The sequence below is a fragment of the Python bivittatus genome, unplaced genomic scaffold (assembly GCF_059951505.1).
Source record: "Python bivittatus isolate LINGU-HERP-01145 unplaced genomic scaffold, Pbiv_v1 ctg000020_np1212, whole genome shotgun sequence".
NCBI lineage: Eukaryota > Metazoa > Chordata > Lepidosauria > Squamata > Pythonidae > Python > Python bivittatus.
In genome coordinates, this window is record NW_028277030.1 from 103555137 (window position 1) to 103581458 (window position 26322).

The 26322-nt window shown below is 37.9% G+C and overlaps 1 protein-coding gene across 2 annotated transcripts in view; it reads right to left on the reverse strand.

The window, feature by feature from the left end:
* RBKS (ribokinase) overlaps positions 1 to 26322 on the reverse strand; it is a 64347-nt gene that overhangs the window by 27662 nt on the left and 10363 nt on the right. The window contains exons 2-6 of one of the 2 annotated variants that reach the window (XM_088145617.1): positions 19236 to 19368; positions 15377 to 15440; positions 13084 to 13146; positions 2700 to 2864; positions 161 to 252 (exon numbers count right to left, since the gene is read on the reverse strand). In XM_088145617.1, coding sequence (XP_088001743.1) covers positions 161 to 252; positions 2700 to 2864; positions 13084 to 13146; positions 15377 to 15440; positions 19236 to 19368 — 517 coding nt within the window. The remainder of the gene's footprint in view (positions 1 to 160; positions 253 to 2699; positions 2865 to 13083; positions 13147 to 15376; positions 15441 to 19235; positions 19369 to 26322) is intronic. The other variant, XM_088145619.1, reaches the window with a different exon arrangement.

Genomic DNA, 26322 nt, shown 5'->3' on the forward strand with positions numbered 1-26322 from the left:
TGTGCTGTTGACAGAGGTCTTTTAAGAATGTATCTGTTTTGAGTCTGCTGCTAGCCATGCAACTGCAAATAAAATCAAAATGTTCACAATCTGAATCCATTACTTGCACTATGATACCCTCAAAGTTTTATTTCTTCAAAGTCACGATAATGATATTTACCTCACTTTCATTGCAGCAGATGATGTTGGAATAAGTGTAAAACTGTGGATCTAGGTCAGCAATTGCTGGAGCAGGATTAAACAAAGTCTTCACTGTAAGAGAATTGAAAATTTTGTCTAAAGTCAATGTCACATTTTGCTTAAATATAATTGCCTACAACTGAACAAACACTATTTGTTGTTATGCTTAAGGCATTTTCACCTCTACATTTCCCCCACATATACAAATTACTTGCTGACTCAAACAATCTAACCAAAAATATCCTATTTTCTGCTGTTATAAAGCACTGTTAGTGCAATGATAATGATTTAGTTAAGGATTTCATCAGAATACTTTAGTTCAGATATTATCATCATGCCTCTGCCGTGAAAGAAAAAGAAGAAAATGAAGAAGAAAATGAAGGCTTGGCTGAATTTGAAAAACAGAAGTTAGGATTTATTTAGCATTTCCTGAAGACTGAATTTCTAAGAATTATAAGGTAGATTTTTGTTGCTGCTGATTTCAGTTCAGACATGTATAGAAACATCGAGTTAACAGAATTCTAAGAAAGAACAAAGCACAACATTAATCCCAGATATATTGGGACTTCACTTTGCATTTTTCTGCTGGGAATTCTGAAACTTCATTCTCATCCCAGTTAGAAGCCTCAGATTGGAGGGAAGCTAATATGAACCACTATTTTACATAAAAAAAGAATATATTCTAGATTAGAAAAACCCAGTGAGCAATTTTTATTCCAGTTACCTGACTTCTGACCCAGGGAATAAGTCAGTGGGAGTTTAGAACTATGACAGGCAAAACCAGAACCTAATCCTGATGGAATCCAAATCACTTGCAGAATTTGATAACATGCATGCCCATAGCCATCATATCCCCCTTCTCTCTGTGTCATTCCAACTCTTTATGTGAAAAAAGGTGAGGGCTGCATCAGAATTTGGGTGGGGAAAATTTCTTTAATTCTTCCTTTTGTTTAAAACAAATGGATCTAGTATTCTCAACTTTGAAAGGAATATTAAACTTAGGAAGCTTTGAAACCAAGCAGAGCCTAAGCTGTTGTCCAAGCATGGTCTGCAATTACTGACCTATAAATATTTCCAATGTGTTTTGGAATTAGGCTAGTACTATGGCATTGGAGCAATGTTTTTCCATTCAGCGTTGGAGCACTGACAGAAAAGCTGCTAGGGAGATCTTTAATGACTACTAGTAGGACAATGATTCTTCAGCAAGTATAATACTGTCAATGTGTAGTTTATAAAACCAACACAAGTGTATGGGGACAAGAGGGCTTATAGCCACAAGCTTCCATTTCCTCACTTCCCTCTTTCTTCTGAGCCTGGCATCTGGGTGTGCATCTGTTAAACACACATGGTCTAGTGTGCTTCCGAACATAAACTACTGCATTAAACATAAGAATCGGCAGACTAAAGGAAAGGAAGTGCCAGTAACACTCTCCAGCTGTGAGGGTTTTAAAGATTGTTGCTGTATTAGCAAAGGGTTTACAGAGATTTCATTATACAAGGCCATTCAACATGTTTCGCTGTCATTTCTGGCAGAGCTGGACAGAATTTTACTGGTGTATGCAACAGGCTTCTATATAGCTTCTCTTGAAGAGGAAATCTCCTGCATTAATTTCAAATATATTTTATGCTCATGCAATGGAATTTGGAGTTATTGTCATTTACACATATCCCTGAAGAAAGGGAAGATTAAATCTTCTTTTCTCCTATCAATCAATCAACCAGCACAAAGGATTTTCTAGCATTTTAAAGATTAACATTCAGATTATGGCATTAACTTCTTATGAAATGGGCCACTTTGTCAAGTGTATGAAGTTGTTCCCAAATTTTAGGTATACTTGTTTGACATTCTGCACCACTGAAACAAATGAACTAGTGAAATAAATCTTTTAGATATTATGTTTACAAAAAAAAAAAAAAAAAAAGACTCAAATTTCTCACTCAAAGAATTTAGCTTTAAAATGGGAGGCTTATCTCAGAATATGATAATGGAAGAAAAAAAACTTATTTCTAATTGGACTTTTGGAAAAGGCCATCTTAAATTCAGAGATGTTTTCCTTTCGGGTAAATAAGGTACCTGGTATCAACTGTCAGTAGGAAAAGGAGAAAGAAGTGTGTGGGGAAGTTGTGATAACATGCAAGCACAAGGCATCTTGTATTACCACAGATACAGAATAAGGATCTATAAACCAGGATCTATTTCACTGAATGATCTTATGTCTTCTTCTTCTGCTAAGGAAGCTATTTGCTACTCTGGCTTAATCAGAAATTACACTCAGTAAGTAACAAGAAACAAGAACTAGGTTCACACAGTACCAGATCCATGCCAATCCAAGTGAAATTCAAACTGTTCTTCACTGTCCAAATTGTTTATGAGATTATATCTCTAGTGACTGAATTTAAGTCACCTTTCTTGGCACCACCATGTTTTAAAATGGCTTTGAAACACAACTACATTAAAAGAACATTAAAGAAACCACTAATGGAATGTAGCATATAATTCATTCACATTATTAGATTACCTCCACTGGTATAAGCCATTTTTAATGCTTCTAAAGAAATAGCTGGGGTTACTTCAAGTTGGCAGACCATCACTTTGGCTTCAGAGATGACATGAGCAGCCTTTTTTAAATCATCAGAATTCAGAAGCAAATTCGCTCCCGCAACAATTACAATAAAGTTTTCTCCTAAAATCAAATGTGAAATTTTGGAATGATTAAAGCTGAACATAAAACAATTATTTTCCTAACAGCACGGCATATATGACTCTTAATGGTTTTTTTCAGTACTACAAAGTAAATAACATGTTGGTTTGCAAGGCAGTCTATATTAGAAATCCTAGCTTGCACAGAAGATGTGAGGATGCCAGGGTAAAACTAAGGTTTCATTGCACCCGTGACATCTCAAAACTGACATGTGTGTACTTTTGTATGCAGAAAATGCCATGTTGGCTGATTAATTGTACGATGCAATAAAGAGTACAGGTAGTTCCTAGTTTAAGAATGAGTTCTGTTCCCAAGGTCGGTCCTTTAGTCAAATTTGTACGTAAGTCGGAACAGCATTATTGTAAAATAGTGTATAAGTAGTATTGTGTAATTAACTCAAACCAATCTGTATTTAACTCAAATAATTGTATACTTAACTCAAATTTTGCTACAATATGCTCCCTTTTTAACTATGGGTTGTCTGTAACCTGGGCGTTTTTACATCAGTGTATCAAAGACCAAAGCAGTTGTGTCTGACAGAGAAAATAGAATGAATGTTTGCAAGTTATTACAGGTATCCTGTAAGTTCCACTACTACTATAGGTGGGTGTTCAAATTTTTATTTTTTTATGAAGCCATGTAAGGTTTGTGTGATGTTGGAGACAGAGATTCAGAAAAAGCTGTGATTTTTGGAAAAGATTACATATGGCATAGTTTGTTTTTAAGACACGTTGCCCCTACTGATTAATAATAAATAACCCAGAAAAAAACAATACCTTTTTTTTCAGGGAATGGTTATACTCCAGTTTCTCTGCAGCAGAAATGTTCCAAACTGCACCTTTAAGCTAGATACAACCATTTGATGTAATTGTATTGTTAAAGTCTCCATGACATCAGGGAAGAGGGTGTCAATGCCATATCCGCCAACCACTTTGCTTTTCAGTGTCAGCCCACTTATCACTGCCCCTTGGAAATACCACTATGGGCCTTAATCATACTAAAATGGACTTTTAAGTAAAGGTTATCCTCATCTTAAATCCATTTGTTCAATGACTGTTCAAAGTTACAGTGACGCTGAAAAAATGGATGTACAACCAGTCCTCAAAGTTCTGGCCACTGCAGCACCCCCACGGTCACATGATCGTGATCTGGGTGCTTGTGTGCCTGGCTTGTGATTACAACATTGCAGGGAGCTGCAGTCACATGATCACCATTTGCAATCTTCCCTGCCAGCTTTCCACAAGCAAACTCAATGAGGAAGCTGGCAGGGATGGTCACAAGTCTTTCCAGTAAGTCGCTCCTTTTTCTTCCACCCGCAGCACCCCCCCCCCACATGCAGCCTGTGCTGGCCCTCCCTCGGGTTCCTACGTGGCCTACATTGGCCCTCCCTCCACCCCCCTGCGGCAGCCCCACACTCTACCTGGGACTCCCGCCTCTTCCCACTTAATGATCTGCACGTTTTGAGGTTACGATGGCAACCAGGACTGCCCCGGATTGCCATCACTAATCAATGTGGTCACGTGATGTCGCACTTTACGACCACATCGCTTAGCAATGGCAATCCCACTCTCAACTGCTGTCGTAACCCGAGGACTACCTGTATGAAAGAATATCTTGCATGAGATGATCCTTCTGTTCTCCTTCAAGCACCTACTCTTGTTGAGGTTAAGGCTGTTAAGAGAGTTGCTGAAGTAAGTATGCTGGCAATATCTCTGGGCTTCCCAAACTTTGGCATTTGGACCTTGTAGTCCCCAAGGAAAATCTTCCAGTAATAAGAAATAAAACACCACTGCATTGGTATTTGTGGCATTATATCTGTTCCAGACTGACGTTGTTTACTTTTGTTTGTGCAGATTGTGCTGCAGATGCATTTGCCAACAGTGTAGTTCTTGACAATATTCATCAGTAAACTGTTCAACATTCAGACAGTTATTTTTTCATCTACTTGCTGCTGTCAAATTCAAAAGCAGGGCTTGCAAATCATGAGTAGCTATGTGATTATGGATTGTAAAGCTCTACTTTACAAACATTCCTTCTGCATGAGACTTCAAAGTATCTTATGTTTAAAATGTGCCTCCCCCAAATACAATTATAGGAATAATGTAATGAGCATTCTCACAGAGAAATTTTATTTTCCAGGCAAAGTTGGTTAAAGCCCAGATTTTTCCCCCCAAACAGATACATTCAGTAAAAGATTGCCCCACATAAGAATGCTAGCCTAAAGCTTCAGGATAGTCAGCGTACTTTCTGAAAACTTCTACAATAAGCAGTCACACTTAGTAGCATTCTGAAAGACTGCTATCAATGGTGCATTACCAAAGGGATAGTCCAAGAGATGAAGTAGATGGGACGGTCACCTTAAGACCATACAATGTCTTTTTGGAGAGCTAAGTGTCATAGTGGAGGGGGAAATGATGTAAAATGGAACAGATATGTGGGTGACACATATATGGTTGAGGATTGTCATTTTTCCCCCTAGATTTCTGGGATAAAGTTTTACAGTTTTATTTTTCACAATTCTGTTAAGTCTGTTGTCAGGAATACTGATGGGGGTGAAGGTGGGGGGAAAGCATGCTAGCCACCTGTAAAAGTTTTGCCATTGCTTGCAATGTTTTCCAAATATCTTCCTTTAACAGTCATCAGCCAGATGTCACAATGAGATAACTGATCCCCAGAGATTGTGCCAAGGGTCTTTCAGCTGAAGGCACATTCTTTCAGACACTAGATTCCATTTTTAGTCATCAGGGCCACTGCTAAATTTGTCATTAATTTATGCAGATTTTCATGAAGCTGTAGAACTAGGGGCTATCAACTATCTCTCATGACAGAATACTGGATGGCTACATAATGCATAAAGTATTTTCTTTTGGTCAACTTGTAACTCACCAGTTTCTCAACCTATTTATTCTTGTCAGACCATTCACCGTTCTATAAACCTATTAGACAGTTGTGAAATTTATTATTTTTTTATATGTTTGTCAAAAAGGTTTTTTTTAAAACTTATCCTTTCAGATGCATAAGAGAACTGAAATGATAGTATGTACAGTTAGTCTTCTCTTAAATGACTGCAATTGGGACCGGAATTTAGGTCACTAAGGCATGCAGTCATTAAGCAAATCATCATGTGACTGAACCCGATTTTACGACTTTTGCCGCAGTTGTTAAGCAAATCACTGTGGTCATTAAGTGAATCACGCAGTTCCCCGTTGATTTTGCTTGCCGGAAGGCAGCTGGGAAGGTCACAAATGACGATTACATGATCCTGGGAGACTGCAACGGTTGTAAGTGTGAGCTGGTTGCCACATGCCTGGATTGTGATCATGTGACTGCGGGGCACTGTGACACTCGTAACTTCAAGTACTGGTTGTAAGTCACTTTTTTAGCGCCATCATAACTTCGAATGGTCACTAAATGAAGAATTGTTAAGCAAGGACTACCTATATACATAAATAATAGTTGAGACACCTGGTGTTCTAGAAATTAAGCCAGAGTCTGGAGCGCTGATCTTCAATTAGTAGGCTACAATCCCCTACTTAAGCTATGGGGCTACCTCTATAATCTTCTCTCTTATTTTTAAGGAGAAGGATAGAGAGACTAGTGCAAGAAATGAAAAAAAAAAATCATAGGAAAGAGAATTAGGAAAGACAAATCCAAATGAAATAGGTGTCCCCATGTTACTATTCCATATTGGCTGGGGGATTCTGGGAACTGAATTCCAAACATACTTAGCATCAGACTGGAAAAGGCTTAAAGACAATTATTTACAATTGTCACATGAAGTGCTTTCCAAACCATTTTTCCCTGTGGCAAAAAGAAAAAGAAAGAAATCAAACAAACAGCAGTTCAAACACCCAAAGTTGAGTTCTGGAGATAGCTGTGTGTGAAAACTCTTCTGTACTTACCAGGTGCCTAGATGGAAAAAGCCAGCTTCTAGCCTGCAATCTGCACCAGCTACCAAGTTTGTTAAGCTAGTATTAGATCCAGGGAACTTTTTTCACTCCTGTTCTTTAATCTTACTCGTCACTCCTTTACAGCCATTGCAACTACCAGTTTGTACTTAAGACTTTTGTACACAAGCTTCTGTATGTATGGAAAAATAGGACTTGACTTCTTTGAAATGCAGTTAGTAATTAACAGCAAAAGATACAGTTAAATTGAAACAAGCTTGCCCTGATTTTCAAGATGAAGGGGCTCTCAACATATAGAAAGGTGACAAGCAGCTAAGCTATGGTATTCTAGGTGCAATAAGCTGGTGTTTCAATGACCCATAATGTCCAAGAACCACGCTAGAACACTATTTTAACAAACTAATATAATGAGAAACTCCAAAACTCAGCTGTGAAAACCTGGCCTCTCCACTATAGCACAATACTCTACCAGAGTACTCTCATTTAGAAAGTATCTTTCTTTTGTTTCTGCAGCCAAGGTTGCCCAATGTTGTAGGGGGATCCCCAGCTATTTGATCATAATTGATCAAAATTCACAGGAGTTGTCATTTTCAGCCAGAATTACAATTTCAAGCAATTGTGTTCTCTTCTGTACAACTTGAAATAATGCTATCAATAAATAATCAAATAAATATTAATTAGACAAATAGAAGGCAAGTGCATGAACCCCAGAAAAAATTATTCCAGAATAACATGATTCAGAGTATATTAATACAGATTATCAGAACACATCCCATATCCTATAGGTTGAATATGCCCTGATTCTTTTTATGGACTCCAGACCACCTTCAGAATGGGTAGGGTTAAAATTTTGACCCTCGGGAAAATTCCTTCTTAAAGCTGAAAATCCAACAAAATCGGTCAATTCCCCCATTTTGGGAGCTGTTAAGTCTTTGTTTTCCCTTAAACCTCCCCTGTAAACATGTATTTAAAAAGTTTAGTCCCATCCATATCAGTGACATCAAGATATCTCTGGATACATTTCCTATTGCCCTCTGACGACAATTTTTTAAGTGTCACCTCCAGATACAAGAAAGTTATGTAATCTAATACATGTACTTACAAGTATAAACAACCAGATAACAACTCCCATATGACCCAGTTAGCATATCAATAGTCACAGGATACTAGATTATTTTCTTCTGCATTAAATTAACTTAACCATTCTAGAAGTATGCATAATATTTGTGTGATGCAACCTCATCTGATATATCAATAACATTTTATTGAAAGTGTGGCAGAAAAGACTGCCGTTTGAAAGGACTTAAGAATTGTAATAACTGAAAATTCAAGTTTATTCTGAAAGAACAGAAATAATGCTGCCCATTTACTTAGAAAACACCAAAAGAAACTACTTGGCTCCTTTCAACATTTATTCATAGGAGCTTATAGAGAAACTAAGTTGCTGACTTCTCTTAAGTTCCAAGTTAACTGCTAAACCATTTGCTGTTCGCCAATTATGTAAAACAACATCCTTACACATATTTACAGGTTGAGTGAAAGAACAGTAGGAAGCTATAGACATAACAGCCAGTTTTTTGTTTTTTTGATGTCAGATCCAGGAAGGCCTGAAACTCTATTGTTGTTGTTCAGTCGTTAAGTCGTGTCCGACTCTTTGTGACCCCATGAACCATATTGCGCCAGGCCTTCCTGTCCTTCACTGCCTCCCTGAGTTTGCTCAGTTTCATGCTCATTGCTTCAGTGATGCTATCTAACCATCTCATCCTCTGCCGTCCTCTTCTCCTTTTGCCTTCAATCTTTCCCAGCATCAGGGTCTTCTCCAAAGAGATCTCTCTTCGCATTAGGTGACCAAAGTATCTGAGCTTGAGCTTCATTATCGATCCTTCCAATGAGCAATCAGGGTTGATTTCCTTTAAGATTGACTGGTTTGACCTCCTAGCAGTCCAGGGGACTCTCAAGAGTCTTCTCCAGCACCACAGTTCAAAGGCATCAATTCTTCAGCGCTCTGCCTTCTTTATGGTCCATCTCTCACAGCCATACATTACTACTGGAAAAACCATAGCTTTGACTATGCGGATCTTTGTCGGCAAGGTGATGTCTCTGCTTTTTAATATGCTATCTAGGCTTGCCATAACTTTCCTCCCAAGGAGCAAGCATCTTTTAATTTCATGGCTGCAGTCTCCGTCTGCGATGATCTTGGAGCCCAAATAAATGAAGTCTGTTACTGCTTCCATTTCTACCCCTTCTATTTGCCAGGAATTGATGGGTCCAGATGCCATGATCTTAGTTTTTTTAATGTTGAGCTTCAAGCCAGCTTTCGCACTCTCCTTTTTCACCCTCATCAAGAGGCTCTTTAGTTCTTCTTCACTTTCTGCCATTAGGGTGGTATCATCTGCATATCTGAGGTTATTGATGATTTTCCCTCCAATCTTAATTCCAGCTTGTGATTCTTCCAGCCTGGCATTTCTCATGATGTACTCTGCATATAGGTTAAATAAGCAGGATGACAGTATACAGCCTTGTCGTACTCCTTTCCCTATTTTGAACCAATCGGTTGTTCCATGACCGGTTCTAACTGTTGCTTTTTGGCCTGCATACAGATTTCTCAGGAGACAGGTAAGGTGGCCTGGTACTCCCATCTCTTTAAGAATTTGCCACAGTTTGTTGTGATCCACACAATCAAAGGCTTTTGCATAGTCAATGAAGCAGAAGTAAATATTTTTCTGGAACACTTGTGCTTTCTCCATGATCCAGCGAATGTTGGCGATTTGATCTCTAGTTCCTCTGCCTCTTCGAAATCCAGCTTGTACATCCGGTAGTTCTCGGTTCATGTACTGCTGAAGCCTAGCTTGTAGGATTTTGAGCATAACCTTGCTAGCATGTGAAATGAGTGCAATTGTGCGATAGTTTGAGCATTCTTTGGCATTGCCCGTCTTTGGAATTGGAACGTAAACTGACCTTTTCCAATCCCATGGCCACTGTTGCGTTTTCCAAACTTGCTGGCATATTGAGTGCAGCACTTTAACACCATCGTCTTTTAGTATTTTAAATAACTCAGCTGGAATACTGTCATCTCCACTAGCTTTGTTGTTAGCAATGCTTCCTAAGGCCCACTTGACTTCACTCTCTAGGATGTCTGGCTCAAGGTCAGTGATCACACCAGCGTGGACATCAGGGACATTAAGATCTTTCTTGTATAGTTCTTCTGGGTATTCTTGCCACCTCTTCTTAATCTCTTCTGCTTCTGTTAGGTCCCTGCCTTTTTTGTCCTTTATCATGCCCATATTTGCACTAAATGTTCCTTTGATATCTCCAATTTTCTTGTAGAGATCTCTAGTCTTCTCCACTCTATTGTTTTCCTCGATTTCTTTGCATTGTTCATTTAAGAAGGCCTTCTTATCTCTCCTGGCTATTCTCTGGAAATCTGCATTCAGTTGCTTATATCTTTCCCTTTCACCCTTGCTTTTCGCATTCCTTCTTTCCACAGCTATTTGTAAAGCCTCATCAGACAGCCATTTTGCTTTCTTGCATTTCTTTTTCTTTGGGATGGTTTTAGTTGCTGCCTCCTGTACAATGTTACGGACCTCCGTCCATAGTTCTTCAGGCACTCTGTCTACCAAATCTAATCCTCTAAATCTATTCATCACCTTCACTGTGTACTCACAAGGAATATGATCTAAGTCATACCTGAGTGGTCTAGTGGTTTTCCCTACATTCTTCAATTTAAGCCTAAATTTTGCAATAAGAAGCTCATGATCTGAGCCACAATCAGCTCCTGGTCTTGTTTTTGCTGTCTGTATAGAGCTTCTCCATCTTTGGCTGCAAAGTATATAATCAATCTGGTTTTGGTATTGACCATCTGGTGATGTCCATGTGTAGAGTCGTCTCTTGTGTTGTTGGAAAAGAGTATTTGCTATGACTAGCTTGTTCTCTTGACAGAACTCTATTAGCCTTTGCCCTGCTTCATTTTGTACTCCAAGGCCAAACTTGCCTGTTATTCCGATTACTCCTTGACTTCCTACTTTAGCATTCCAATCCCCTATGATGAAAAGGACATCTTTTTTTGGTGCTAGTTCTAGAAGGTGTTGTAGGTCTTCATGGAAGCGGTCAACTTCAGCTTCTTCGGCATCAGTGGTTGGGGCATAGACTTGGATTACTGTGATATTGAATGGTTTGCCTTGGATATGCACTGAGATCATTCTGTCGTTTTTGAGGTTGTACCCCATTACTGCCTTTCCCACTCTCTTATTGACTATGAGCGCAACTCCATTCCTTCTAAGGGTTTCTTGCCCACAGTAGTAGATATAATGGTAACCTGAATTAAATTCACCCATTCCCGTCCACTTCAATTCGCTGATTCCCAAGATGTCGATGTTCAGTCTTGTCGTCTCATGTTTGACCATATCCAGCTTGCCTTGGTTCATAGATCTTACATTCCAGGTACCTATACAATATTGTTCTTTACAGCATCGGACCTTCTTTTCGCCTCCAGATACATCCACAGCTGAACGTCCTTTCGGCTTTGGCCCAGCTGCTTCACTCTTTCTGGAGCTACTTGGAATTGCCCTCTGCTCTTCCCCAGTAGCATATTGGACACCTTCCGACCTGAGGGGCTCATCTTCCGGCGTCATATCTTTTAGCCTTTTAACATTGTCCATGGGGTTTTCTTGGCAAGGATACTGGAGTGGGTTGCCATTTCCTTCTCCAGTGGATCACATTTTGTCAGAACTCTCTGTCATGACCTGTCCGTCTTGGGTGGCCCTGCACGGTATAGCTCATGGCTTCAGTGAGTTACACAAGCCCCTTCGTCACAACAAGGCAGTGATCCATGAAGGGGCCTGAAACTCTAGCTAGCTGAAAATGTAGCCAACCCTCATATAGTAGGCTCCAGAACTGGCAAAGTCTGGAATCCAACATGGATAATTCTGATTGGCTGCAATCTTTCACATTCACAAAGATGACATGCAAGGGAAAGTGGCAGCTGCTGTAAAGGAGTTGCAGAGGTGCGCTATTATTTGGACTTCCATGTGCTCAAAGCAACTCTTTCCCTTTGAATCCAAAGTGCTTCACAGGTCTAATAACATACAGTCACAAGGCTATTTGCAATTGTAGATTTAAACCACTTTTCCCCAAACTGGCACTCTCCAGATGTATTGGATTACAACAATTTTCACTTCCATAGCTAGGTTGACTGGGTAATGAGATCTATTGGACCATAGTTTGCATCAAGAATATTAAGTTAGGGGAAGCTGATTTAAAGATTTTTCAAAATGATCAAGTCTCACACAGCTTATGGATGAGTTTACTTCAAGCAGGCATTATATAGTGACTTAAAAGCTAGCTGGCAAAAAATGGCCAAGCTAAGATAGAAACGGACCAACTGATGAAACTGCATCAGATGCAGCATCCAGAGATACCTCGGCAGTGTATAGTTTATGTAACAGGGATTTACCAACTCTCCCCTCTTGCTTTAGCAACCACTTTTGAACTTTCAAAGAACAACTCTGGCGGTAGGTCCAGAGGTACTCCAGAACAGGAAAGAATGTGCTGGGGAGGAAACCCTTGCATGAATTTTGGTTTACCAAAGAGACTTTCCAGATCCCAGCCTATATCTTCATGTGCCATCTGGAAAGGCTGAAAAGAGACCAGTCTTTCCAAATTGGTACCCTCCAGCTGTATTGCACTGGATTTGTTACAACACTGTTGGTGGGCACCAGACTGAAAGCTGCAGCAGATTCTGAGTAGGTTAGACTCCCACTGCCTAATGTAATAATTAACTGGTACAGAAATGCCTGTTATTTTGCTTACCAAACCTTTGCTCATGTATATCAAACCTATGCCCTAAGAAAAGAGTGCTACTGAATTTGATAATGGGATAAAACAAGTATAAGGTAGAGGTCTGCCACTCATCCTTCTCCTTTAATTAGAGACAAATGTATTTGCAGGATTTTGTAAAAGCTTAATCTACACTTTATATAGAATGACTCAAAGAGAGCAGTGTGTAGCACATGAAGAACTTAGGACAGAGAGAAAATGAAAAGGTATCAGCTGTCTCCTGCAGTCCTGTTGATGCTGCCAGGCCTGCTCAACCCCCAACACTTGCCATCCAAAGTTTAATGGCATAGGACATACTTTATGTGTATTTGCTCCTGGGCTCCATGGTATAGATAACCTATTACATGTGTGAAAACTCCCTTGGTTACATCTTCATTTTTGTATGAGACTTGACAAAACTAACAAGCTCATACAAAAATCAAAACTAGAGAAAATTCAGGATATTCCTTGATATGTACCTTCACTATTGACCATGATTGAAGCAGTTCCAGTTGCAGCATCCTCTGTTTGACTTACAAATTCTAGGGTAAGAAGAAAAAAAGTTGAATAGATCTTTCAGCAAATATACAAATTAGCAAGTTACTTCAGTAAACATTACAGCTGAACAACTGGCATTTAAAATGTTAATAATGAATACCAATGCCAGAAGCGGGAAAACATAAATACTAAATTACACCCACATGACAGCAAACACAAGCTCAAGATTAATTAATTGTGGCTAATTCTGTATTTCAGAAAAAAACTGATCTAAATTTAGTACAGACATTACTGGCAGTTGCAGTGTGCTTGTTATTCACACAGACATGCAAATCAAAGTCATGGTTAAAACAGTATGCATTTGCTATGTTTATTTGGGAAAAGCATCACCTATAAAGCAACTCCTTTAGCTCAGGAAACAGAATAAACCAAGCCTTGGCTTAATTAGAGTAACAGCACTCTCCTATCTATGTTTATCTGGATGTAAGTTTACTTCCCCATAAATGTGTTGAAGATAGTAGCTTAAAAATGGATTTTACTCTAAATTTAACAGTGTCTAGCCAAATCCTTCCTGGAAGCCTACAACATGTCTAATGGCTATAGCATGTTCAAGTTTTCACCTCTTTCTATAAATAGTATTCTGAGGACTATTTCATCTGTAAGAAAGATTCCATTTATGTACTTTTGTAACAGATACAGACCATAGGTTGGAAACCTTTGCCCTTGATACCTTGTTATTTGCCATTAGCCTCAGCCAATGCACCCAATAATCAAGAAAAATGAGAGTTGTCCTCTATCAATAAGTAGTGGGATATAGATTCTCCCACTGTTGTGTAGAGAGAACTATACTCCATGAATCTGTAAAATTCCTTTTTAAAACCACCTAAGCAATGGCTGTCAGGCTCCCTCTTTTTAAAACCACCTAACCAATGGCTGTCAGACTGGGGGAGTAAATCACACATTTCCTGAGACTTCATTACTTAGCTTGATTCCTTGGCTAGACTTGACAGAAGATTCACAGTTGGGCTAATGAAGCCTTAAACTCAACAGCTGATTGCTCACTGCCAGTGAGAAGATGTCAAATACTTTTATAGTCTTGATTACACTCATGGTGTGTTGGAATGCCTAGGAAGGCAAAGGAGGAAATAGGACTATTGCAAAAAAGATACTTCAGCCCAAAGGGAGTATGGAAGCATGAGGAAGAGACACAGAGCAGCTAGGTATAAACTGAGTGGGAAAATTGCTTTGATATGCTTTTAAATTGTTATATTATCCAACTAGCAATAAAGATATTTTCAGAAACCCAAATGGTTCTTGTTTCCTGAGTTTACCATCCTCAGAGGGCTTGACACATGGCTTCTTCCCCATCTTTTTGAATTAACAGATACTCTGTGTGACACTTGGTAGCCCTGAAGCTAAATGACTGTTCTATATTAACATAACAGCCATCTTTGCCCTGGGAATTGCTGGTTTCCATCTCAGCCTTCATACTGGTTATCCTCACAGCCTGCATTGACAAAGTCTGTAATTTGTATACTAAACCACAATATGGGTGTTAAATCCAATCACCTGAAACTTTAATCTGTGACTTAACAGAGTGGGTGAATCAAGCCTATATATTATGTAGGAAGAAGTATTTTTTGTCTGTCTTATGCTGGCAGTCACTTTTATTGAGTCCTAATATTATGAAGAGTGGTAGATCTTTGTTTTCTATTCTATTCAATTTCTCAGCATTGAGCAGAACTTTGCAAATCTTATATTTAGAATATAATGATTAGTGATATAATTTGGATTATTAATTATATATTAATTAAAATAAGGATTTAGAGCAGAGTTTTGGGTGAGGGGTCAAGGGTGAAATGTTGTCTTAAGCCTAGCGAGGTGTAAGGTATCAATTTTGCTGCTTTAACCTCCAAAATCCCCCAAAGACAGGCCAGAAGTTTAGCTCCATCCGCTTCAGGGGATAGTGGGTGCTGGTGATGTTCTGGGGACCACAAACATGGCCTTTATGGCTGCTCCATAAAGGCCAACCTATGATTTAGAGGACTGGTTTATTTAACATTACTATTATTCACCTTTCACTCTTTGTGAAAAGTTATAGTTTAGTAATTTGAAAGCACATGGTTTGTGCGGAGGAGATCTCTTGTTCAATCTTTGTAGTCTTTATGTAGGACTAAGAAAGCCCTTGACTGAAAATCTGAATGGCTGCTGCCTATAAATCCTTGTTTTTCTGATTAGAAACTCTTAAAATAAGTTAAATTGTCAAACTTTTACCTGTTGGAATCCCATTTTTTTTAAAGTTTTCAATGTAGTCATTACCAAAAGAATCCTTCCCAACCTACAGAGCAAAAACAAACAACATTACATACTTCAGTTTATCCAGCTGGTCTTGGACAACATTCTCAAGGATGGGCATATGTTGCTGAGCTTTCATTAACCCTGGAATCGGAGACCACCCCTGAAATATCTGCTTTGTAGCTATTGAAGTATTTCAAAATGCAAATATTCTGGATATGCAAGAATGAAAATATATTGGGTGTTTTAAAAACCAATAAAATTTATTCTATACTTCTCCACTGTCATAACATTTCAGAAACAGAAGCTTTATATTCCTCAATATTACTACAACTCATCCTTAATAAATATGATGTCATTGGCTTTAAAACATAATTAAACCCCCTTTTTAATGGTTTCCTCAGAAGCAAGTACTACTGAATTCAGTGGTGCCTCTTCCCATCTAAATGAATATAGCATTGAAGACTTGGAGAGTAATACTGTTTGTCTCTGGAACAAGTGCATTTAAAAGTTCATTGGAGTTGGCCAGCCAATAAATTTAAACAAAATAAATAATTAAATAAATAAAATATTTTTAAACAATAAAATGCTACAGAATATTTTAACAATATATAATGTGAAACCTAGATTTTCCAACTGTGCATTTAATATTAGGGGCAAAACTGACTTTGATGATCAAATCACAAAACCTAATACTTTAAAATATTATGTTCTATAATATTAAAATGTCATTACAGGTAGCTACTATTCTGGAGGAATAACTTCAGAAATAAGACAGATTTGTTGAAAATACACTGTTATGGCTATAGAACCAAAAAAAAAAAAAAAAACCTGCATCGGAGCAATTCATAGTCTCAGCATTTCCGATCAGTCTCCTAGACAAATTTGCATAGTACTACTATTTGTTCTATTTTTCTAGGTGTTCTGCACAAAGGGAGCATGGAACACAATATCTAGTCATTTGTACATTTAGCAATTCAATTTCAATTTTTTTTTTCTATTTCCTTGAAGCAACTGATTTCAATCTGTTGTAAATTCTATGGTACTAATTTTCTAGAATATAAGGACAGCTCTCCAGGGAAATGGGAGACCTAACATTAGGGCTGTTCCTTTCTTATGTCCCTTCTAACAGTCAATAATGAAAGCCACATGCACTGGCTGAGAAAACGTTTGGAGTGGTCAAGTACACATCACCCAAAAAGAGAAAGCCTATCACAAAAAGTGATAAAATGTTACAGATTTGCATATGCTAATATATATGCATTGAGCCAAGTTTAGAAATAATATTATATAGTTACAAATAAATTTCTGCCGTGGTACCCATCCATCATCTCCCAAGAAATCGGACTTGCCCCAACCCTGCTGGCTTTTTGTAAGGCACTAAAACTTGGCTTTGCCATCAAGCCTGATAGTATGGGTAGTATTTTATGGTCAGTTTGAGTGCTTATGAGTGTTCTCAGCTGCTATTTTTATTGTTTTTAATTTTGGTTGTTTTTATTGTTTTTGCTCTGTTTTAATTGTTAGCCATACAGAGTCATGTATATGAGATGGGTGGCCCATCAGTACAATACAATACAATACAATACAATACAACAGACATTCCTAACGTAGGAAAAACAGTGATTTGATAATTCATATGTTTGCTCAGAATCCTGTTCAGGCAACTTTCCTCTTATAGTTTTTCTTATATTCAAAGCAATTTTAAACCAGTTGAGGACTGACCAGCCGTTCAATATACTGTCATGCTACTCTGGAATGGACTTTAAGCAATCTTTTATAAACTTATATTATTCATTGCTTCCCCCCGCCCCAAGAATTAAGCCATGAGTACACAAGAGGTTACTTGCCTATTATTAATATTAAGCTTTATTCTCTGAATGCTGATCCTTACCATAGTCAAAATGTACAAGAGGGTAATGTCAAAACTCTTAAGGGAATACTAAGATTTGTAGATAAGCAAAATATTTCTTTTAAAAAAATGAACCCATGGGAGAATCCCATCTGTGCAGTTTAGTAACAGCTGAGGATGCACAGTGGTCACCAAATGCTGAATGTCAGAGAAAAACAAAACAAAATACTGTAAAATGAGGTCAAGTAGAAAAGGAAATGAGACAGAAACCCTGGAGCCCCGAACAGTGCATCTCACATTACAACAGTTTATCAAGGATTCCGCTTAATAAATTTTTCAGTTTAAATCACAGATAAATTTTTGTTTTAACATGTTAGATGTACTGTCAGACTGGGAGCAAAATTAAAATAGCTTTTGGTTAACTCTGGCTAAAATTTCTTTATTTCTGCTCTTGAAAAAGCAGAGACTTATTTCCCTACATTTTATATCAACAACTGTTCTGTGTGTCTTTAGATATCATTGAAAATAACAAAAAACCTCTTTCCCTATTTGAATTAGACTTAACTAATTACACTTAAGAGAGGACCATGAACTCAGTTTTGATACTGAAATATATTCTAAGTCTGAGCCATGTGCTCAGTTACACTAACTGAATTCATACATTTTTTTTATTTTTTAATTTATTTATATATCAAATTTGTCACTGCCCATCTCATTAAAAAGCGACTCTGGGCGGTTTACAAAAAGGATAAAATCAAAATACAATATAAAAGAAGTCTTAAATAATAAATTGATTCCAAGAATTGGTGGAATTGGCGAGTAGCTCAGGGAGCGTCATCAGAGCATTAACCACCTGCAGGATTGACCAAAGCTCCCTCACCCCATGCAAGCTGGCAGAGCCAGGTCTTTAGCCCTTTTCCGAGAGCTGCCACACCTCTGGGAGGAGAATATTCCAAAGGGTGGGGGCGACAGCATAAAAAGCGCTCCTCCTGGGCCCCACCAGCCAACATTCTCTTGTTAACGGGGTCTGCAACATGCCTTCTCTGCCTGACCAGATGGGACAGGTTGATGTGATGATGGTGAGACGGTTCCTCAGGTAGCCTGGATTCATGCCATGTAGGGCTTTAAAGGTGATAACCAACACCTTGAATGGACCTGGAAGCAAACTGGCACCCAATGCAGCTCTTGCAGTAAAGGTTACTTTACTTACTTTACTTACATTAAGCTATGGCTTGCTTAATAAACCATAACTATCTGAGATCACACGTCATCCTAAGTCATAAATCATGGTTTACAACCACAATGGCTGGGTTTAATACAATCCACAATGAAACAAAACAAACTACATTATGACAGTCTCATACATGAATGTATACTGTTTCTCAAGTATTATCTATCCTAATTCACTGCTTTGTACATGGTTCCAGCTGGTGGATCTTGAGGTTCTGATAGAAAAGAGAAAGCAGAGAAAGGAGATGCTAGAAGCTATAATAAAAATGACTTTGTTTCTGCGAATTCATTATATAGGGAAAATTATTTGCAAAGATTTATTATGTTCTCCATAATTAAACTCAATTATTAACTTTTTTACAGAATGTTTACTCTTTCTGTTCAATTGATACTTTGTATTTTTGTGTTTTTAGGAAGATCCAGAATAAACTGACATATTAATTTAGGATGTCATAATCCTGCTTTCACAATATATTAGTGTTACCGATATATTAACACTATCAGCTACTCTGAAAGTTTAGTAGTTTGATCAGGGAATGCTAAGGCAGTCATAGCTGCACACACCCCATTGTTTGCTTATTCCTATATTATTCTAACCTTCATCCAGAAAGGAATACACACATTCACTCTGATTAGGTTTTTTTTGTCTTGGATAAGACAGCTGTTAACTGCTAAAATGGACTTGTCACTTTCGTCTGTATTAACAGGCAATTTATTAACAGAATATACTGACAATAACATATATAAACCATGGCTTACCTTGCAGATCATGGAGGTTTTAGCCCCAAGCCGAGCTGCCTGAACACACTGGTTGGCACCTTTCCCCCCAAATCCAGTGAAAAATTTATGCCCATGTATGGTTTCTCCAGCTTTTGGTAGACGTGTGGTAAAGCTATTGAAATGAAAAAGGAAAGATACTCTTTATTGTGCATTAACAACGGAGTCCTTAAGAATTTTTAAACATTAACAATATAGAATTGTCATGGTGTCTGCTTAACTTTCATAAACACTTACTAGGAGAGCCCAAGTACTATAGAGATTCAATTAAAGGTAGTTCCAACAGTAATCCGAAATCTGTAAATTTAACTTTTTCACACTGCTACAACTACCACAAATCAAACAGACCTCACAGCTGTTTCACTTGTTTCAATTACAGCAAAAGGTGGTAAGCAAGACCAAAAGGTCTAAATTGAGTTCCAAATTTCTTAGGCCTAAGGGAAGATGGAAAAAAAATTAGAGGATAGGTGACTAAGTAATCACAATATTATGCAGGACTGCAAGAAGAAAGGTATATGCAATCCACACCGTTCTTACATAATACCAAAAGGAGGACCATTCCAGTAAACATGCATACTCTCACACATATACAAACATCCTGAGAGAAAAAACAGAATAGCTCTCCAGTTCTTTTGGGATTCAACAACATTTAAAACATCTATTTATAATGAAAATAAATAGATAATAAAAATATGGACACTTTTTACATAGAAGTTACAATGACACAGATCAAAATCAACTTGGGAATGGATGTATTATTGAATAGAATACCTCATAACCTAAGGACAGCCTTGAGATAATTTTTAATATAATACAACAGAGTCAGTAGGAACTCTACAGTCCTATTTGGGAAGTTCCCCGTGCAAAAGAACCTGCAAGTTAAAAACGAAATAAATATAACCTGCCTTTAGATAATAGTCAAGATAACTGCCTTAAAAATAATTTTAAAACAAAACTCATAATTATCAAAAAAAGCTACAGAATATAGTTAATGGTTAAGAGAACTTTAGCTTCATGATGCCACACCGTCCTATGCACTACAAGGCAGGCACCAAAATACAGTGGTACCTTGGGTCACGAACGCTTCTGTTCACAACCAATTCGGGTCACGAACAGCTCCGTTCGCAAAATTTTGCCTCCGTTCGCGAACGCCGGATCGGGTGACGAACAGGATCCGCGGCCATTTTCCCTCCTGTGACACGTGGTCGTGGCTTCCTGTAGGGAGGGGGACTCTCCCTCCAAGCAATAACCGCCTCCCCACCCGCCTTCCTGTCCTCCATGCCAGAAGTCGCGTTGAGCAAGGTTAGCGCTCTCTCTCTTCGTACTGTACTTTGTGTCATATTTTTGTGGTTTAAAAAAAAAATACATATGGTTCAGAACAGATTAACCGTAATTACATTGAACCTTATGAGGAAATTTGATTCGGGACACGACCAAAATCGGTTGGCGACCAAATTCGGAGGGGTCAGAACAGATTAACCGTATTTACATTGAACCTTATGGGGAAATTTGATTCAGGTCGCGACCAATTCGGGTCGCAACCAGAGTCACGGAACGAATTAAGTTCGTGAACCGAGGTACCACTGTACAGGACTTTCCATAGGGAGGGCCCTGCTTTCCAAGCTTTTGCCACAGCCTGGTGTAATGGCTGCTTCAAGCTAACAGTTGAGAGGAACTGATGGAACTGGTCTCTCAGTAGATGCAAGGGTTAAAAGCTGATTGCAAAAGACAGAAGACATCTGAAGTGGCAAAAGAAACACTGGAGAACTTACATGGCAACAGGAGATGGTGCAGGAAATCAAAGGATCTTAATCAAGGGGTTCTCACAAACACATGAATATTATTGATGCAAAAAGCTGGAAGAATTGCAACATTTTTTGTACCAAGATGTTTTGCTAAAGATAGGGAAGAGCAGAGTAGAAAAATAACTGTGGAGAAAAAACAATCAAAACATAGCTGGCCAAGACAGTAGCATGTCAAAAACTGGCCAGCTATGCAGTAGCATGCAAGAGAGAGACCCTTTCTGTTTTAAACTTAATTTTCCTCTCTCTCTGCACTCTGAGCAGTGCAGGCCTAGGACAGGGAATAAACAACTGGGTCTCTTTGGCTTGTCTATTGTCCCATCCACAGAAATTCGATTAGACTGTCTAGCATGGGGGGGGGATTGTTAAGTCACAGTAAGTATCCTTTATCTGGTTCAAAAAATCGTAACTGTAACTGAGTTGGGATCAGATTTTTGGATTGCTGTACCTCAGCTGAAAGTTAAAATAAAGCAATTGTGTCAACCATCTGGGAAACCAATCAGCATAGCCTATACACTTTGCTTAAAATATCCAGCTTAACTTGAAATGTCACATCAGAAACACATGCATTTCTTCCTTAAACACACTTCCATCTTGCATGTTAAACATCTTGCCAAACACACCTTAACAGATAGCTCAGGAAAATTCACTTTTAGAGTTACAGCTATTAAGAAAAGAAAGCAGTGCTATAATGTAATGCTGTTATCTTGTCACAGAATTTTGTAATGAGAAGCAATTACTAGATTTTGATTTCATTAGGCTAGCTTTAAAAGCATTTCAGCCTTCTGTTTTGAAATGACAATTATGAGTAATTTGCACGATTAAGGAACCATCTGTTACTGCGCATCCTTCATTCACATGTACACTCAACTGTGCATTTTCTAGAGGTGTTGAGCACATACAGTATATTGCAGACTTAGATATGTTTTGAAGGGAAACAGCTGCTTCTACAATAGAACAAAACAACCTAAACAAGCATTCGAGACCAAAGTCAGAGGCTTTTATTTTTAATGCAATACATATTACAAAAAGGAAAAACAGCTCAGTTATTTCCCCAACTCCAGAATGCATGGACTGATATACTGTTTTAAAAACCCTAATATGAAAGAAAGATGAAGATGGGTGAAATTAATATTTATCATTTAAAGAGCAGAAGGCAATACAACGGAAATGGGAAATCGAAGGTTGTAATACACTAGGAAAGCAAATGAAAATGATGAGATGGAAATAAATGTTTTAGAAGGAAGGAGTAATGTAGAAGAGAGTGCTGATTCTCCTTACATACTTAGGAAAATAATTATCTCTGACTGGCCTTACATACTTAGGAAAATAATTCTCTGACTGGCCTTACATACTTAGGAAAATAATTATCTCAGGCTATTTTTTGGTCTCCTAGCCTTTAGTTATAGTCAAACATGAAAAGGAAGTGTCAAAGTGCTCAGAAAAGCTCAGTTTCTATGTCGTCTAGAAGCCAATTGGATGATACAGTTAATTACACTGCTGGTACTTGTGGTGAAAGTGGAGAGACCCAACAGAGGCTTTGCAATTATTAGGTTCCCAGAAACTAAAACAATTTGATATAAAATTAGAACTTAACATGGAAATCCTTAAACTGAGGCTTCTCTTTAAGCCCTGATTATGCCAGAGAAAATAACACAAAGAAAGTTGAGACTTGATTAAAGGAGGAAAGGGAAGCATTGTAACCGCTTTTAGGTACAAGCAGAAGACTGTGATGAGGATGAAGCTCATAATCAGGGGAAAGATACTTAATCCAGTAATTATGACCTCCTGGCCAGAGGATATGGTCATGTCATCATCTTCTAAGTTGCAGAAGCTCCTCCTCTCCAGTCTCATAGAAGTCTAAGACAGCAAAATCAAGTGAAGTCCCTTTAATATTTCAGCTAGCTCATATGAAATATGCATGTGTGAAGCAGACCACACTACAGACTATGACTGCCTTCATAAGTCTTCAGTTAGCTGTAGATGGACATGTTTCTATCGGGGAGGTTTGCTACAGATAGTAATCACTTGGAACTTTCCAAAGTCTTGTTTCCCATTGCCTTCACCAGAGGGCCTCTGCCACTTCTTGCCTGTATCTGACCTACTGTGATTAGATTTTCTTGCCTAGATCTGAACACTGATTTCCCTTGGTGGAGCCAGACAGCCAATGAATGGGACAGGATTAATTTAGCTAAAAAACAGCTCCGGTATGAAAAAAAAAATGTTTTGTTTGTTTGATAGCAATACTGCATGCTCTTCTATACAATACAATACAAAATACTTTAATGACCAAGTATAAAATATATACAAGGAATTTGTCTTCGGTGACGAACAGCAAGATCAAAAGTGCGTTTGGATAGCAACAGCAAAATGTTGGCAGACAGGTAGTCCTCATTTAGTGACCACAACTGAGACTGGCAACTTAGTTAAGCAAAGTGGTCACTAACTGAAACTTATGTGACTGCGACTATGCTTATGATTTTACTTTAATTCTCCTTTGCTTCTTGCTATTTTCGTCAGCTGAACTGGGGTTCTTTCTCTCTCTTTTTTTTTTGAGGACATCTTGGTATGGGGTAAATAAGCAAGTGAAAATAAGAGCATGAGACACTGCAAAGGTCATAAATGTGAGGATGGGTTGCTAAGTTTTTTTTCTAGCACTGTCATAACTTTGAATGGTCACTAAACAAAGCAGTCGCTATGTGAGGACTGTTTATACTAGTCTCTAAGCTATCACTTTATACATAGGACAGAGCTGGTGTAAGATTCTGGGAATGCAGGCAAGGTACATGAATGGAGTGGCTGCAGTGGTAAGAAAATAAACACAAGCTATTTCTTAACTCAGATGAATACTGGGTTAATCTTAAATCTGAATTAAAGCCTACTGATATTGGATTGCCAGGTAAAAATAATGAACTGATGTCTAAATACAACCGAAACTACAGGTTTCAGAACTAAAAGTACACAGGACCCAATAGTTCTGGAGAACAGCCTCAGAAAGAGACAGATGAAAAAAGAAAGAAGTAGATTCTGGAAAACTAAAGAAAACCTAGGGGCTGAAACGATCAACTGAATAATTTATATGCCTGCAGATAGCTATGCAGATAGCTACTGATATACAAAACTATAAATGCTGATGAGGTTATCTAACAAATTAATCTCCTATATCATTTTTATGACACTGATCCATCACATAATGACTTTGATTTCAGTCTTTAAGATTCTGTATCTCATCTTAGTAACTGGGTCTCAATCTAAGAACTTTTAATAAGAGTTTTGAAAGAACAGTGGTCTTTTTATACGTAATGGTGCATAAGGTCTATCAAAGATCAAGAGTTTTAAAGTAGAACTCTTAAATAACTGGAGACTATACCAATTTGAAGAAAATACTTAATAACCAAGGAAACAGGCAGAAGTACTGGCAAGCAAGCATATTAAATGCCACATGGCAGAAGATGTTTACGCAGGACTTTGTTCCTGGCAAGAAAAATGTTATAAGGGTGTTGACAACACAGCATAATGTTCAGTTTGTGAATATCTTGAAATATGGTGAGATAGAGTAAAAGCCTTGCAGAGGATCCAAAGCATGCCACTCAGCCTCCAAAGTTCAAGTAAATATAACATTAAATGAAGAGGAGGAAAAGGAACATTTATCTGAGAAATAGAAACTTTGTGGATTTTACTGCTATATTCTTTAAAAGTCTTGTATCAAGGTTTACTATGCAAGGGTCTGTCAGGATACTGACAACAGATATCCACATTTCCAGCCCCAAATGCTTTTTATAATTTAGCTGATTGTACTGTTGTCTGAATGATAAGGATAAAAGTTCTGTAATGTAAAATCAAGATAGAGTAACTTCTGCATGAGCTAAATTTCTCATTTTTCCCTAGAGAACAAGTGCAAAATGAGCAGTTGAGCATACCAAAAAAAAAAAAATCAAAACTTTAAATAACAGGAGGAAGAGGCAGGATTGAAGCATGATTGATACAAACACAATTGGGGAATACCTCTTTATTTTGAACAAATTTAAATATTCAGGACCAAGGTATTAAAGTAATTAGCTGATGGACCAGTTAAATGTTTATGTTTGAGAAATCTTAGAGAATTGAAGTGTCTTGACATAAAAAAAAAGTAAAGAGGAGGATCCATTAAACTATAAACCAGTCAGTCTGAGGCTGATACCTGGAAGATTCTATAGCAGATCATAACAAAATAATCAACCCATAAGCATACTGAAAGCAATGAATCAATTACCACAAGTCAGCATGGATTTATCAAGAATTAGTCTTGCAAACTAATCTTATTTTATTTTTTGCTTGTGAGAACGCTGTAGACATAATATAACCTGATTTCAGCAATGCATTTGATAAAGTATCACGTGTCATGCTGTTTAGCACGCTAATTAAATGTGGGCCGGACAGCATGACAATTAAATATATAGCTGGATTGAAAAACATACTCAGAGTATTCATCAATATACATATATAAGACAAATGTACAGAATGAAATTTAATAGAAGCAAGTACAAATGTACTTCTCTTAGGAAACAAAAATGCACAGATATAGGTGAGGGAAAACTGGCTTGGTAATGGTACCTATGAAGAAGATCTTGGAATAGTAGTTGATTGCAAGTTGAGCATGGCCAGTAGTAGTACGGCTGTAGAAAAGGCAATTATGGTTTTAGTCTACATCAAAAACAATATCTCCATATTATGGGAAATAATAGTTCCATTTATTCTACTTTGGTCAGACCTCATCTTGAGTGCTGGATCTGGTTCTGGGTACTATAAGAAGAATTCAGAGAAATTGGAACAAGTTCAGATAACGGTAATGAGAATGATTAGGGGACAAGAAACTGAATGCTATGAAGAGAGATTGAAGAAGCTGGGTATGTTTGTATTTGACAAAATGATGCCACTTTTCAAGTATCTGAAAGGAAGTCCTTTAAAAGTTGATGAAGACATGTTTTCTCTTGTTCCATAGTAAAAGACTTAGAATAACATATCTATGTTAGATGGCTCCCTCCAGCTCTATAAATATAATTTTACATTTGTGCCATGGAGGGATAATGGCAGCATATAAACAACAGGTAAGGCAAGACAATAATTCCAGCTCTCTTTGCTAAGACAATTTTGAAAAGTTTCTCCATTCCCTATGTTTCTTAAAAGCTGTGATGAATTTAATTATCTATTCAGGATCTACAAACACTCATCATAATTCTAACACCCAAAAGAGGAGAGTAACCCATCCCTGTATCATTTGCAACGCT